This window comes from Gekko japonicus, unplaced genomic scaffold, assembly GCF_001447785.1.
Source record: "Gekko japonicus isolate JY-2015 unplaced genomic scaffold, Gekko_japonicus_V1.1 scaffold1597, whole genome shotgun sequence".
Taxonomy (NCBI): domain Eukaryota; kingdom Metazoa; phylum Chordata; class Lepidosauria; order Squamata; family Gekkonidae; genus Gekko; species Gekko japonicus.
The window spans coordinates 174,587-188,283 of record NW_015169222.1 but is presented as its reverse complement, the minus strand read 5'-3'; the positions used below and the strand labels follow the sequence as shown (position 1 = coordinate 188,283).

Genomic DNA, 13,697 nt, shown 5'->3' with positions numbered 1-13,697 from the left:
TATCTCCTGAGAAACCTGTATAAGGGTCAAGAAGCAACAGGTAGAACTGGATATGGAACAACCGATTGGTTTAGCGTAGAAAAAGGAGTACGACAAGGATGTATATTGTCACCCTGCTTATTTATGTGCAGTGTACATCTTGCGAAATGCTGGCCTGGATGAATCATGAACCAGAATTAAGATTGCTGGGAAAAAATCAACAACCTCGGATACGCAGATGATACCACTCTAATGGGAGAAAGTGAAGAGGACCTGAAGAGTCTCTTGCTCAGGATGAAAGAGGAGAGGGCAAAAGTTGGCTTGAAACTCAACATCAAAAAAACTAAGATCATGGCATCCGGCCCCATCACTCCTTGGCAAATAGAAGGGGAAGTCATGGAAGCAGTGACAAACTTCACGTTCCTGGGATCCAAGATCACTGCAGATGGTGACAGCAGCCATGAAATTAAAAGACACCTGCTCCTTGGGAGGAAAGCTATGACAAACCTAGACAGCATAATAAAAAGTAGAGACATCACCCTGCCAACAAAAGTCCGTATGGTCAAAGCAATGGTATTCCCAGTAGAAATGTATGGCTGCAGGAGTTGGACGATAAGGAAGGCCAAGAGCAGAAGAAGAGGTGCTTTCGAATTATGGTGCTGGAGAAGACTCTTGAGAGTTCCTTGGACTGCAAGGAGATCAAATCAGTCAATCCTAAAAGAAATCAACCCTGACTGTTCCCTGGAAGGCCAGATACTGAAGATGAAGCTTAGATACTTTGGCCACCAAATGAGAAGGGAGCATTCACTGGAAAAGACCCTGATGCTGGGAAAGACTGAAGGTTAAAGAAGAAGGGGACAGCAAAGGATGAGATGGTTAGATAGTGTTATTGATGCAACGAACATGAAGTTGAGCAAACTCCGGAGGACGGTGGAAGACAGGAGGGCCTGGCATGATGTGGTCCATGGGGTCACAAAGAGTTGGACTCTACTGTGCAACTGAACAACAAATAAAAGCCAAACATGATAAGCATTCATTCAGATATGGTACTGTGGTACCATAAGAATGCAACAAAAGCTCTACTAGTTCAGATCAAGGATCCATCAAGTCCAACATCCTGCTGCCAACAGGGTTCAGACAGATGCTTCCAGGAAGTCTACAAGTGGAATGGGGCGAGTTGTTTCCCCTCCTCAGCAGTTGGTACTCTTGAGGCATATTTTCTTTTAATCTGGAAATTCTATTTACTATCATAGTTAATCACTATTGAGGACCTCCTCAATGAAAAAAACTCAAGGAAAAATGTAAGTGTATGTTAAAATCTCCAAGCAGTAAAAAGTAGAAGAAAAAAATAATGTGCCATTTTAAGTTGTAGCAACCAAAAATGGCACACAATGTTACTACAGATCCTAGGTCAGGAAGAGGGGATGGGAGATGCAGGGGCAGGATAGGCAATTTTCAGTGCCACCCTAAGCAGAATTACACTCTTCTAAACTCATAGGCTTATAAAGATGTAACTTTGCTTAGGATGCAAGACACTTACTTTCACTTAATTTTAAATAGTTATTATCTTAACACAGAATAGACTCTGGATTCCATGCTATGGCAACAATTTACATGCCAACTCAAAATATTTCAATGTATATCCAAAACAGTCAAAAACTTCAGCCATGAAGGGGAGGGGATTGTAGTATTAGTAAATGTTTATTGCTTGTGGCCACAGGCAAAATTAGTCTAATTGAAACAGATTCCAAAAAGGATGAAAACAATAATCAAGGTAAGATGGAACTTCCGGTCTTCGGCGCTTCAACGATGGCTCCTCTGAGAGACGTCTGCCATGGAGCCCATAGGTCAGCCAGTACAGGGGGGCTACTCTCTGCCCCGAAGATCCTGTCGTGATTCCCAGTATTGGATTCGAAGTGACCACTGGGACAAGCGCTTGGAGGTTTAGCGATTTTTTCTGCCTTGCGTGATCCCAGGGGCTGTCTCAAGACCTGGTGGATCGATTCAAGGACTGATGAGTGAGTTTTCGTTGAAACGAGACACCAAAGCCTAGATGTGAAGTCCCCCTACTATAAACGGAGGAAGGGGACGCCCTATCTCCCGACGTTCTAAGTGCATGTGAAAGCATGATTGGAGGGACTGATCAAATTGCGGTGATGGACTGTAGCAGAGAGTTTTTTCTGAAAGAAAGTTGAGCGTTTAAACAGACCTTAGAGACTTTGGCATTTTTTCTCGGCTAATGTAAACATCTCCAAAAGATGGCGATGAAAGGTGAAGAGGGAGGTGGGATCAATGTTTTTTCCAGGAAGGAGAACAGTGGAAAGCTAGGTCATGTGACCTAACCATAGATTCTGTCCTTAAAGTGAATCGCGGTCCCTCTGGTGGCTAAAGTGGCCTAGCGACCTGGATCTGTACTAAAAAAGCGGCTATATTTTTAAAGGGACAGTATTTGGTGCGTGCTTTGATCAGAGACTTATGAATGGTAAGGAGATTCTAAAGTTTAGTTTACTTGCGGATTGATTGGCAAGCGGATCGAAAAGCTTTTTTTTTTGGGAGTAAAGGGCTCGCTACCCCAACTTCACAAGATCTGCTTGCTAAGAGAAAGGTTGGATTCTCCAATCAGCGTGTTTTTAATGCAACAAAAGGAAAGACTCTTTTGATTCAAGACGTTTAAGGAAGCGAAGATGTCCCTGGAAATGGAACTTGGTTTATATCATGAATGGACAGATCCGGACTGATAAAAGCTAAAAGTTAATTGGAAAAAGAAGATACATCTAAGACGGAAGAAGATAAATTGTTGTAATGTTCTTACTGAGGGAACATTGGTTTTAAAGATTAGAATTACTTTCTGTCTAGTCTGATAAGCTGGTTTTGATAACAGAAGTGATGATTGGCGGGCACTCTTCATGCTTGAAAGTAACTGAATAAGTGTAATAACTATGTTTTAAGCATTGTAAAACCTCCACACTTGGGTTTTTAGTTAGGTTCTTTTTACTTTTTCCTTTAGATTGTAGAATCTTCCCTTCCCAATTTCTGTTGTAGTTTTATAGAAATGCAAATAAAAAATTCCCCTTTGGGGGGCTAAAAAAAAAAATCACGGTAAGATGCCAACCATCAGACAAAACTGAAACAGATGACGAAACTACAGATTTTGGGCTTCAGGCACCACTTTTGCACATATTTTCTTGGTGACCAGAGTGTATACAGCTGCCATGTAGGCTTTAACTATGACTTGTACTTTGGCCACCAAATGAGAAGGAAGCACTCACTGGAGAAGACCCTGATGTTGGGAATGATTGCAGGTAAAAGAAGGGGACGGCAAAGAATGAGATAGACAGTGTTATCGATACAACGAACATGAAATTTAGCAGACTCCGGAGGACGATGGAAGACAGGACGGCCTGGCATGATGTGGTCCATGGGGTCGCAAAGAGCCGGACTCGACTGTGCGACTGAACAACAAAAGTTGCAGAGGAATGTTGTTGTATTTTATTGGGGATTTAACTGTTTTTAATTCTTTGTATGCTGTATGTTGTTTATTATGTTTGATGAAACCCACCCTGAGCCTGCTGTGTGGGCAGGGTGAGATATAAATCCAATAAAATAAAATATAATAAACATGTGGAAATAAGAATCTCAAGTTAGATGTCTACACAAATAACTATATAAACTTACTTCTAACAGGCACAAAGGGTACATCCTCATCTACTTCTTTGTGATTCACCGACACAAACTGGATATCATCTTCATTTTCAATTTTGATGTGTGCCTATAACAAAAAGAGTGACGTAGGTTAACTAAAATACTGTGTGTTAACTGAGAAGTTCTATCAGCTGTTTCAAGCAGCCTACTTATTTCATCGTAAATGCAGCAGGATGAATTGGCATAAAGATTTTACAGATGCATAACATTTTATCTTAGAAGAACTACCCTGTTAACTCAGACATTGGTCCACTTTGTCCAGCACTGTGTTTCAATAGTGACCAGCCACGTGCCTCTAAGGGAGCTAAAAGCAGCAGACACTGAACCTTGTTTCAATAAGGTTCTCTACGAGCATTGTGTCTGCAGGTAAACACCCAGTGGAGCTGTTTGTGTGGTCCAGTGGCTTTTTCATCACAGCCCCAGGGAATCTGACTCTGGCCACATGTCAGTCTGCTGTGATCAATTTGCTACTCACCTCTGGAGTGTCAAACATGTAGCCCGTGAGCAACTAGCTCTCTGCTGCTTCCTACTTCCTGTTCCTCCTTCCTGTTTCCAGCATCAGACCTAGCTTTTGCCTAGTCTCTTTTTCCTGCTTTGCAGAGGAGAGGAAGAAAGCCAAGCCTCCCTTCTCTCTACTGGCTGAGGCCTCCTCCCTCTCTGGGGAGGGAGGAGGAAGGAAAGAGCCAGAAAGAGAGAAGAAGGCCTGGGCTTTTGAGAGCTCCGACCCCTTTCTTACTCTCACAGAGCCAGAGAGAGAGAGAGAGAGAGAGTCCTGTAGCACCTTAAAGAAGACCAACAAGGTTTTATTTATTTCAGGTATAAGCTTTGGTGTGCCTGTGTACACTTCTTCAGAGATGGGGGGAGGGGGGGGAGAGAGAGAGAGATCTCCATATATATATATGTGGAGGAGTCTCACGCATGGCACTTGGAGAGATCCCCCTTTCCATTTCTAACAGATGGGGGTGGGGGAAACTTTAGTGGATAGAAGCAAGAGTCCAGTTGCCCTTTAGTGGCTAACAAAATTTGTGGCAGGGCATGAATTTTCATGAGTCACTGCTCACTTCTTCAGACACAGCTAGAATGTGAGTCCATCTGTCCTTATATCTTGGAAAGATTTCAGACACCAAATGACAATAGCAGGCATTGGTAATGAGAGAAGAAACCTAGGTCTCAATTCAGTCCAGGAGGGTGCATTGTCTTGTGCATCATTATCAGTTACAATTCAGCAGTCTCTCTAATCTCCTTCTGAAATTTCTTTGTCAGAGAACTGAATGTCCTAGAAGGTTAAAATATGCCCCTATTGGTTTTTGAATGCTGTGGTTTCTAATAGCAGTAGAAAGAGTAAGAATCCAGTAGCACCTTAAAGACGAACAAAATTTGTGGCACGGTATGTGCTTTTGTGAGTTACTGCTCACTTTTTCAGACTTATTTCCATTTATTCTTTGCATCCTCCTGGACGGAATCCTCCTGTACCAAATTGAGACCTATGTTTCCTGTCTCATTACCAATGGTGATATCTCCACCACTACTACCCCTCTGCACATCACATCTAATCCAATCACACCTGCTAGTGCCATTCGGCATCTGAAATCATCTTTATAAAGTTTATATCTCTGGTACCTTGTGTTACATTTTATGGCACACACGGCCTGGCCCGACAAAGTGACATTTATGTCACATCCAGCCCTTGTAACAAATGAGTTCAACACCTCTGACTTACCTGGAAGAAAATCACCCAGATCTCCACTCTGGCTTAGATACTGCCATGGATGCATATTCAGACAATGTACCTTTGGTACCTGCTTGTCCAATTTATATGGATACCTTTCAGCTTCTGGAGCCCAAGGATGTAAACAAGGTCTTTGTAGAGGTGAGACCTACCATGTGTCCTTGATCCTTGCCCTTCCTAGCTGGTAAAAGCTTGCTGAGTGAATACGGGGAGAGGTAAATGCTTCCTCGAGGGCACGAGTTGTACTACCCATGCTCAAAGTGGCAGTGGTTAGACATGTTTAGAAGAAATCCTTTCCTAAAACCCTACTATGTTGGAGAATTTACAGCCAGTCTCCGATCTTCTATTCTTGGACAAGGTACTTGAGTGGATGGCTGCTTCTCAGCCCCAGGGGCTCTCGAAAGAGATAGATTTTTCTGACCCATTTCAATCTGACTCCAGGCTGGCGTTTGGAACAGAGACTGCTTTGATCACCTTGGTTGGTGAGGTCTACCAAGAACTAGACAGGGATGAATGTGACCCTGCTGGTTCTGTTGGAGCTTTCAATAGCCTTCAATACTACTGACCATAGTATCCTACTGAGCTGCCTCTCACACTGGGACTGGGGGGGGGGCACTGCGTTAAGGTGGTTTGAATCCTATCTGGGGGAGGAGTGGTCTCAGAGGGTGGTGCTGAGGGATTCCTGCTCTGCCCCATGGCTGTTGACCTGTGGGGTTCCACAGGTTTGATTTTATCCTGCATGCTACATAATATTTATGTGAAGCCCCTGGGAGAGGTCCTCAGGAGATCTGGGCTGTGGTGCCAGCAATATGTGGATAATACCCAGATCTACCTTTCTTTCCCACCTACTTCCAAGAATGCTGTTGATGTTCTGAACCGGTGCTTGGAGTCAGTAATAGGCTGGATGAGGGTGAACAAACTGAAACTTAATCCACATAAAATGAGGTATTCTGGGTTAGTAGAAAGACATATCTGGAACTTGAGATCTCTCCTGCCTTTGATGGGGTTATACTCCCCTTGAAAAGCCAGGTTTGTGGCTTAGGAGTGCTACTTGACATGGCAATCACCTCAGAAAACCAGGTGGCTATGATGCATCGGAGTGCTTTTGCCCAGCTTCAGTTAGTGCGTCAACTGCATCTGTTCCTCCATCAGTCAGATCTAGCCATAGTGATCCATACCTTAGTTACGTCTAGACTGGACTACTATAATGTGCTCTACTTGGGGCTACCTTTGGAGAGTGTTTGGAGGCTGCAGCTAGTGCAGAACACTGTGGCTAGATCATAGGTTAAGGCCAGCTACTGGGTTTGAATTGCGATATAGTTCAATTTTATATAAGCAAAAAGACTCTCTGCTTTGCAATCTTCCCATGTATCTCTATTGTTCATGCTGTTTTGTTATATTGTTATAAAACATTAAAAATAAAAGTTTTTTTTTTTAAAGGCCAAGTATTGGGACCATGTGACTCAGATATTACAGCAATTACACTGGCTACTGATCCACTCCTGAGCTCAATTCAATGTGTTCATTTTGACCTGTAAAGCCCTATATGGCTTGGGACAAGGGTATCTGAAGGACCCTATTTTCCCTTATATGTCTGCCTGGGAATTAAGATCACCAGGAGAGGCCCTTTTGACTGTCCCATCAAAGAAGCTTGTTTGGTGGGTACATCACAGAAGGCCTTTTCAGTGGCTGCCCCATGATAATTATGGAACAACCAACTGAGGGAGGTGTGCCTGGCCCCTTCACTTTCAATCTTTCGCAGGCAGTTGAAGACAGTTTTATCTATGACTGCATTTGGTTAAGTTCATTAGTAGTCCTGAATAGTGTCTTTCAAACTTGTTTTTTTTATGTTTTTAATGTATTTTATTTTATGTGTTTTAGCTATGCTGTAAACTGCCCTAATCTCTGTAAGGAAGAAAGGCAGCTAATAAATGTTTTAAATAAATAAATAAAATAAACCTTTCTCTCTTGTCTTCCTCTAGCATCGATATACAGAGGTATACTGCATTCTAACAGGGAGGTTCCACTTATCTATCATAGCTAATGGACACAGCCTCTAAGTTTTGTTACAATACCCCAGTACAAAAAAGCTTGTATCAGGCTGTCTTCCAGTCATTAATGCCAAATGAATGGCTGTGAACAACACATGCTCCTAGGCCATTCATCAGGATCACTGAACACAAAACCACTGCCACACTAGAAGTTCCAGCACATTCATTGCTCCTTTTCAAGCTTATCTATTGCACAGCTTGAATCAGGTCATAACTGACCATTGATAGAACGCTTTTGGTGACAGCAGAGGAAACTGAGCAGAGACAGAGTGGACAAAGGTAATTTCAGCTTTTATCACTCCCCAAAAACTCTCCTCATCAACACCATAACCTTCACTATAAAGCTACTTCAAACTGCCTATGTGAAGCAAGTACAAAACAATGAAGTGGCTGATGAGAAAAGGAAACATTCAAATTAAACAAAAAGTTAGCATCTACCCTTCTAGCAGCCAAGAGATACACAACTGAACACTCACATTTAGATATATTTGCCAGGGTGCTCTAAGAGACGTTTTTTGTCTCCTGCGACTTTTTAAAAAAGAAAAAAGTGCTGTACTGTAAATACCTACATTAACTTTTGGTGCCATTTTTAATCTTTCTGTGCAATACACCCTTGGCCATCCTCTTAATTCATTACTGACAAAAAGAAGCCAATAGAGGTGACAATACTCTGTACTCTTCACAAAGCACTACTTCCTCAACATGAGTAACATACAAACAGGGAATACTTCCTGAAAAAGACACTGTCAAGCAGTTTATACCAGCAACACTGGTTCCACCAGTGATCACTATAACTCAAATTACGCCAAGCACCTGCTCAGGCTGATGTCTCCAATTATTGTGGGCTGCAGACATCTGCTTCATAAATTAGTTCCTGCAGACATCTGCTTCATAAATTAGTTCCTGCATTGAAAGCAATGAAGCAGAGCGATCACTGCCTACAACCACCTCTGGTCAACTCAGGGTGTGGTCAGACGGGCCGTTTAGTCCGCTTTCAGCCCGCCTCAGAAACGGATTTTATCTGCGCGATCACACAGTCAACATCTGCCTCCCATCCCCAGCCATTGCTTTCCGACTCAAAACTGCTTTAACGCGGAGTATTTTGATATCAGGTCCCTAAGTGGTGTTTTCCTGATTCTCCGGTTCCAGCCGCACTTTCCCCCTGTGATCACGCCTCCGGTGCCAAGCCACTTCCGTGCTCGAAAGCTGCCTGAGGCTTCCACTTTTCGCCCGCGCCATTTTCTTTCAAGCGTTGGCAGGGTGCGAATAGGCAGAACTCCGCCACCGCGTTATTAAAAACAATATTTAAACAGTGCCTAGTTTTAGCGTTTAGACGAGTTTGGGATCTCACGGAGGCCATTTTCGAGGTAAACATTTAAAGGGAAGCGTTCCTTTAAAGTTTAAAGGGAAGTGTTACAGCAGTCGGGTTAAAGTGAAAATCGCTGTTCTGCGCACGTGCAAAAATTTTAGTTCTACAGATGGCTGCCTGTGCGCATGCCCAAACTGAGAAAGAAAAACAACACCGACGCATGCTCCCGTGTGTGGACGTTGGGGAGTGATGTGGCTGCGCAGCGATCTGGATCAAGGTGGTGAGTGTGATCACGATTCTCCAGGTTAAAAAAACCCGCATCGGGGCCGGAGCAATTTAAACCGCTCCCAGCACGCTGTCTGACCGCACTGTACGTTGGCGACCTTTTGTAGCACTTCAAGCAGATCTCATCAAAGCTGAAACTGGCTCCATTGAAAGCGACCAGTACTGCTGCAAGATCTGCTCATACTGCTGTCATGGGTTCTATTAACTAGTCGTTTTTAAAATTATTAATTCAGTGAAATACCCATGTATACTCACTTTATCTTCAAAAGCATTCATGCGATCCTTTTAAAGTAACACCTGCTTCCACACATAATTTCAGGTACATTGTATTTACCCATAAGGAGTGAAACTGAGTAAACTAAAGGCAGCAGGACATGCCCTGACCAGTGTTCCCTCTAAGCTGAGTTAGTGTGAGCTAGCTCAGTTTTTTAGCCTCCAACTCACACATTTTTGTCTTAGCTCAGGAAGGATGGCTGCAGAGCAAATAATTCATGCAGTAGCCAAATCACTCGCTCACAACTTTAACGCCAGTAGCTTACAAAGTAGAATTTTTGGTCACAAGACTCCACAGCTTAGAGGGAGCTTTGGCCCTGACCTGGATAACCCAGGCAAGCCTGATCTCAACAGATCTCGGAAACTAAGCAGGGCTGACCCTGGCAAGTATTTGGATGGGAGACCCTCCAGAGAATACCAGGGACAGGAGGCCAAAGGCAGGCTACCAAGCCACTTCTCTGAACGACCTCCATGCTCCAGTAGGAGTTGCCAGACGTCGCCATTTCCAGGCATGGGCACACAACACACACACAAAATGCAAAAATACCCCCCCAAAAAAGCTGCATTTTTGCATTTTGTGTGTGTGTTGTGTGCCTGTGCCCCCCCAAAAAGCTGCAGGACATCTTGGTCTAGTCTAGTTCACTATATCAAAGACACCCCCCCACACACCACTTGGGTTATTCCTCGCCTCTATTACATTTACAGACTTACCAAGCTACCAAAACTAAATCAATGCTAGTATCGCCAGAGTGACAAGGGAGGGGCTGCTCCCTTAAAGCTATGATTTAAAAAAAAATGGATTCAAGAAATACAAATAGCTATGGAGACTACTACCTCAGTACGAATGAGGAGTGTTCCTGAAATACAGCGTGCATACCACTACCAACTATCAATGAGATCCACAGCAGAAGAGGACTGTTGGTGTGTTCAGAAGCACACAGGTCACATACAACAATGACATGGCCCATTCTCCATCTCATGGGAAAAGAAAAAATAGGTCAGTTAGTATTCCCGAAAATGTCTTTGTTTATATAATGGCCTTGGACCCACATACCCGCAAGACCACCTCTACCATCCTCTGCTGTGACACCTTTGCTTACCTGAGCAAAGCCTTCTGAAGGTGCAAATGAGTAAGATTGCCTGCCAACTGGCCATTCATGCGTATTCCCTGTGGTGGTTCCCACCTTGTGGAACAAGCTGCCTGAGGTGGACAGGAAGGACCACCACCCCCACGCTCTATCATTTCACATAACATGCAGAACAGAAACATTTGGGAGGGTCTTTTATGAAGGGATTAGAACAGCAGTATAATGGAACGGCACAGGAGCTCATTCCTATAAGGGATGGTATTGCAGTCTGTTGCAATGTTTATTGTATGTATCGCCTCCCTTTTTACTACAAAGTCCTCTACCTTTGTAACTCACTTTCTTCATTACCATGTGACATGCGTCAACCAGTTTTTGCTACCTTATACAATTTTGTTTACATTGTTTTTTAGTTCTGTAATCCTAGTCCTACTGCATTGTTTACTGAGGATCTTTGCTGTTTGAATGAATTGCTTTTCATATTTTGGAATCTGCCGGGAGTCTCAGTGAGAAAGCCAGGCTACAAATTAATGACAATATTTCTCTAGAAAACATAGGCTTAATGGAAGGCGTACAACATAAGAACATAAGACCCCTGCTAGTTGGCACACCTTCTCTAGGAGGAAAGGCTGAAGATTCTGGGATTTTTCAGTTTAGAAAAGAAACAACTGGGGGTGGGGTTTGGCATGATAGAAGTTTATAAAATTATGCATGGGGTTGAAAGGGTTGACAAAGAGAAACGTTTCTCCCTCTCTTAAAATACTAGAACTTGAGGGCATCAAATGAAGCTGATGGGCAGTAGATTCAGGACAGCCAGATTTAAATGAGGATCAGATAGATTCATGGAGGATAGGTCTACCAGTGGCTACTAGCTGTGGCGACTAAAGGGAACCTCCACATTCACAGGCAGTCAACCTCTGAATCCCAGTGCCAGGACCAAACGTCAGGGGAAGGCCTCAGCCTCTATGTTGTTGTTGGCCGCCAGAGGAACTGGTTAACTACTGTGTGAGACAGGATGCCTGACTAGATGGACCACTGCATCCTGTCTCACACAGTAGCTAACCAGTTCCTCTGGTGGCCAACAACAGCATAGAGGCTGAGGCCTTCTTATGCCAAGAGAGAGAGCTATACACATGACAATGAGCCAGTAAACACCACTAGGAGTTTTCAATCGCCTGTTTTGGAGATTAACATTTAAGTCCAGTAGCACTTGTTTTGGAGATTATCACACACCCTCATCCTGGCCATGAAAAGGCCTGTCCTTTCTATCCAGCACAGAAAAGAGGGAACCACAGAGAGACACAGTAGCAGTTACACAGCTGCATTTGGGGTCCGCAGATCCAGGGTCAAATCCCACTCTGCTATGAAGCCTGCAGAGTGACTTTGGTCCAGTCACTCTCTCTTAGGGTCACCTACCAGATACAACGCAACCCGATCATAACCCCTAGACAACAGCCTGACGACAGTAATGCTTCACTTGAAAAAAAAAAGGCGGGAAACATTGGACGAACCCCTCCCAATCCCCCCTCCCTCCATTCATCCTGCCAAAGACGTGGCTGCAAGCTCCTCCTTGTTATTTACTCTCATCCAATTTACGCGTACAACTCCGACCGCATCTTCAACACTTCACCCCTCTCCCGGATATTTTCTCAAGGACCCTTCAGTCCCGTCCCCCCATCAGCGGGGCTCCCACCCACCCACCCACCACGGGCTCCCTTCGCTTCTCCTTGCCCACCATCCACGCCCAAGCCACGGGACTGCACAGGAACCGAGCAAAAACCTTCCCTTGCAATCCAAAACTCGCCCACTCGGAAGCAAGTCTTATTCGATTCGGCGCGGTTTGCTTCCGCGTAAACAACGCTTGCCTGCCCCTTTCGCTCCTTCTTGTTTACTCACTCGCAGCAAATCCATGGAAAGCGGGGGAAGCAGAGGCAACAGCGGCGGCGGTTGCTGCGGCTGCTCCGGACTTTTCCCCAAGCCGGGAGCAGCCATTTTAGCCCAGCCAACCCCCCTCCCCTCGAAGAGGAGGAGACTCCGGTCAGGCCCGGGCCTTGCAATCCACTCTTCCCCCTTCGCCTTGGCGGCGGTGGAAGACGTCGAAGGGAAGAGGAGGAGGTGCCGCCTTCTACTAGCGCCGCCAAGAGGCCGCCCTTTAGTGGCTGCCTCGCCAGGGACCCGCCTTCCACTTACAGGCATTATTATTATTTATCGTATGGCGGGACCGCCTTCCACTTACAGGCGGACCTCCCTCTGCGGCCGGAGCGTTTCTTATCAGCTTGTTCGCTCCTTTCCAGCGGGCTGGCCTGGCTTGGCGCCCCGGCCTACGCCGACCACCATCCTTGAGAAGCTCCTCCTGCTTTTTCTCTCCCTCCGAGCGTCTTTCCCATTTCTGTGGTGACAATACCAGTGGAGGAGCGGCGTTAATCTGTAGGGGCCCCCCCCCGTATGAATGGCACCCCTTCAAGACTACAGGTGGGGAGTGCTGCATTTTTTTAACAGTTTCCCCATATAAGCATTCCCTGTAAATTAGTTATAATTAAGCACACCAGCAAGAAAGGTTTTAGTGTCGCCCTTTGTATCCTGCGGACAGCTCCAACGTAAAAGCCCAGTGCTGGTGTGGTACTGGTGACGCTGGTCATTATCTTGTGGCTCCTGGGGTGGGGGGAATAAGTGACAAAAACGGAATTATTCGTGACAAGTGGGAACCTGCAAGAAACTTGCGAGAGCAGGCATCCCATTCCCCCCACATCTGCTTCTTCCCCTCTCTCCCTACTTCTCTCCCACTCCTTCTTGCCATCCCTTTTCTTACTCTCACTTCCTTTCTGCCCCCACACCATCACTCTGCCCCTGTCACTCTCCTGGCCTCCCATCTACTTCCCCCCACAGGTGGGGGGACAGACCCGCAAGAAACTTACAGAAGCAGCTGTCTTGTTCCCACCATCTTTGATTCCTCCTCTCTCCCTCCATTTCTCTCCATGTCTCTCCCCCCCCCCATCCCCTTTCTTACTTTCTGTCTTTCTCACCCATATCTGCTATCACTCCTCTTTTTCTGCCTCCCTTACCCCATCATTCTCTTTCTGACTGATTGGCCTCTTCCCTGCTGCATTGGCTGCCACTCCCCCCCCCCCTTCAACAGCCATTTAAGCAACTTCCTCAGTCCCCCTTCCCCTGCAGCTTCACCACCTGGTCAGCTGGAGGAGGACCCCAAGTGTGCAGGAATTTCTGTTGACCCTCCATATGCCCCCTATCTGTGGGAATAAGTATCTGCACATAGGGGGCACAAT

The 13,697-nt window shown here is 45.2% G+C and overlaps 1 protein-coding gene across 2 annotated transcripts in view; it reads right to left on the bottom strand.

Moving 5' to 3' along the window:
• The window catches only part of E2F6 (E2F transcription factor 6), a 22,653-nt gene extending 10,125 nt beyond the window's left edge, over window positions 1-12,528 (bottom strand). For both annotated transcript variants that reach the window (XM_015416409.1, XM_015416410.1), the window contains exons 1-2: window positions 12,310-12,528; window positions 3,655-3,748 (exon numbers count right to left, since the gene is read on the bottom strand). In XM_015416409.1, the coding sequence (XP_015271895.1) occupies window positions 3,655-3,748; window positions 12,310-12,405 (190 nt within the window). In that variant the 5' untranslated portion in view covers window positions 12,406-12,528. The remainder of the gene's footprint in view (window positions 1-3,654; window positions 3,749-12,309) is intronic.
• Window positions 12,529-13,697: the final 1,169 nt, after the last annotated feature.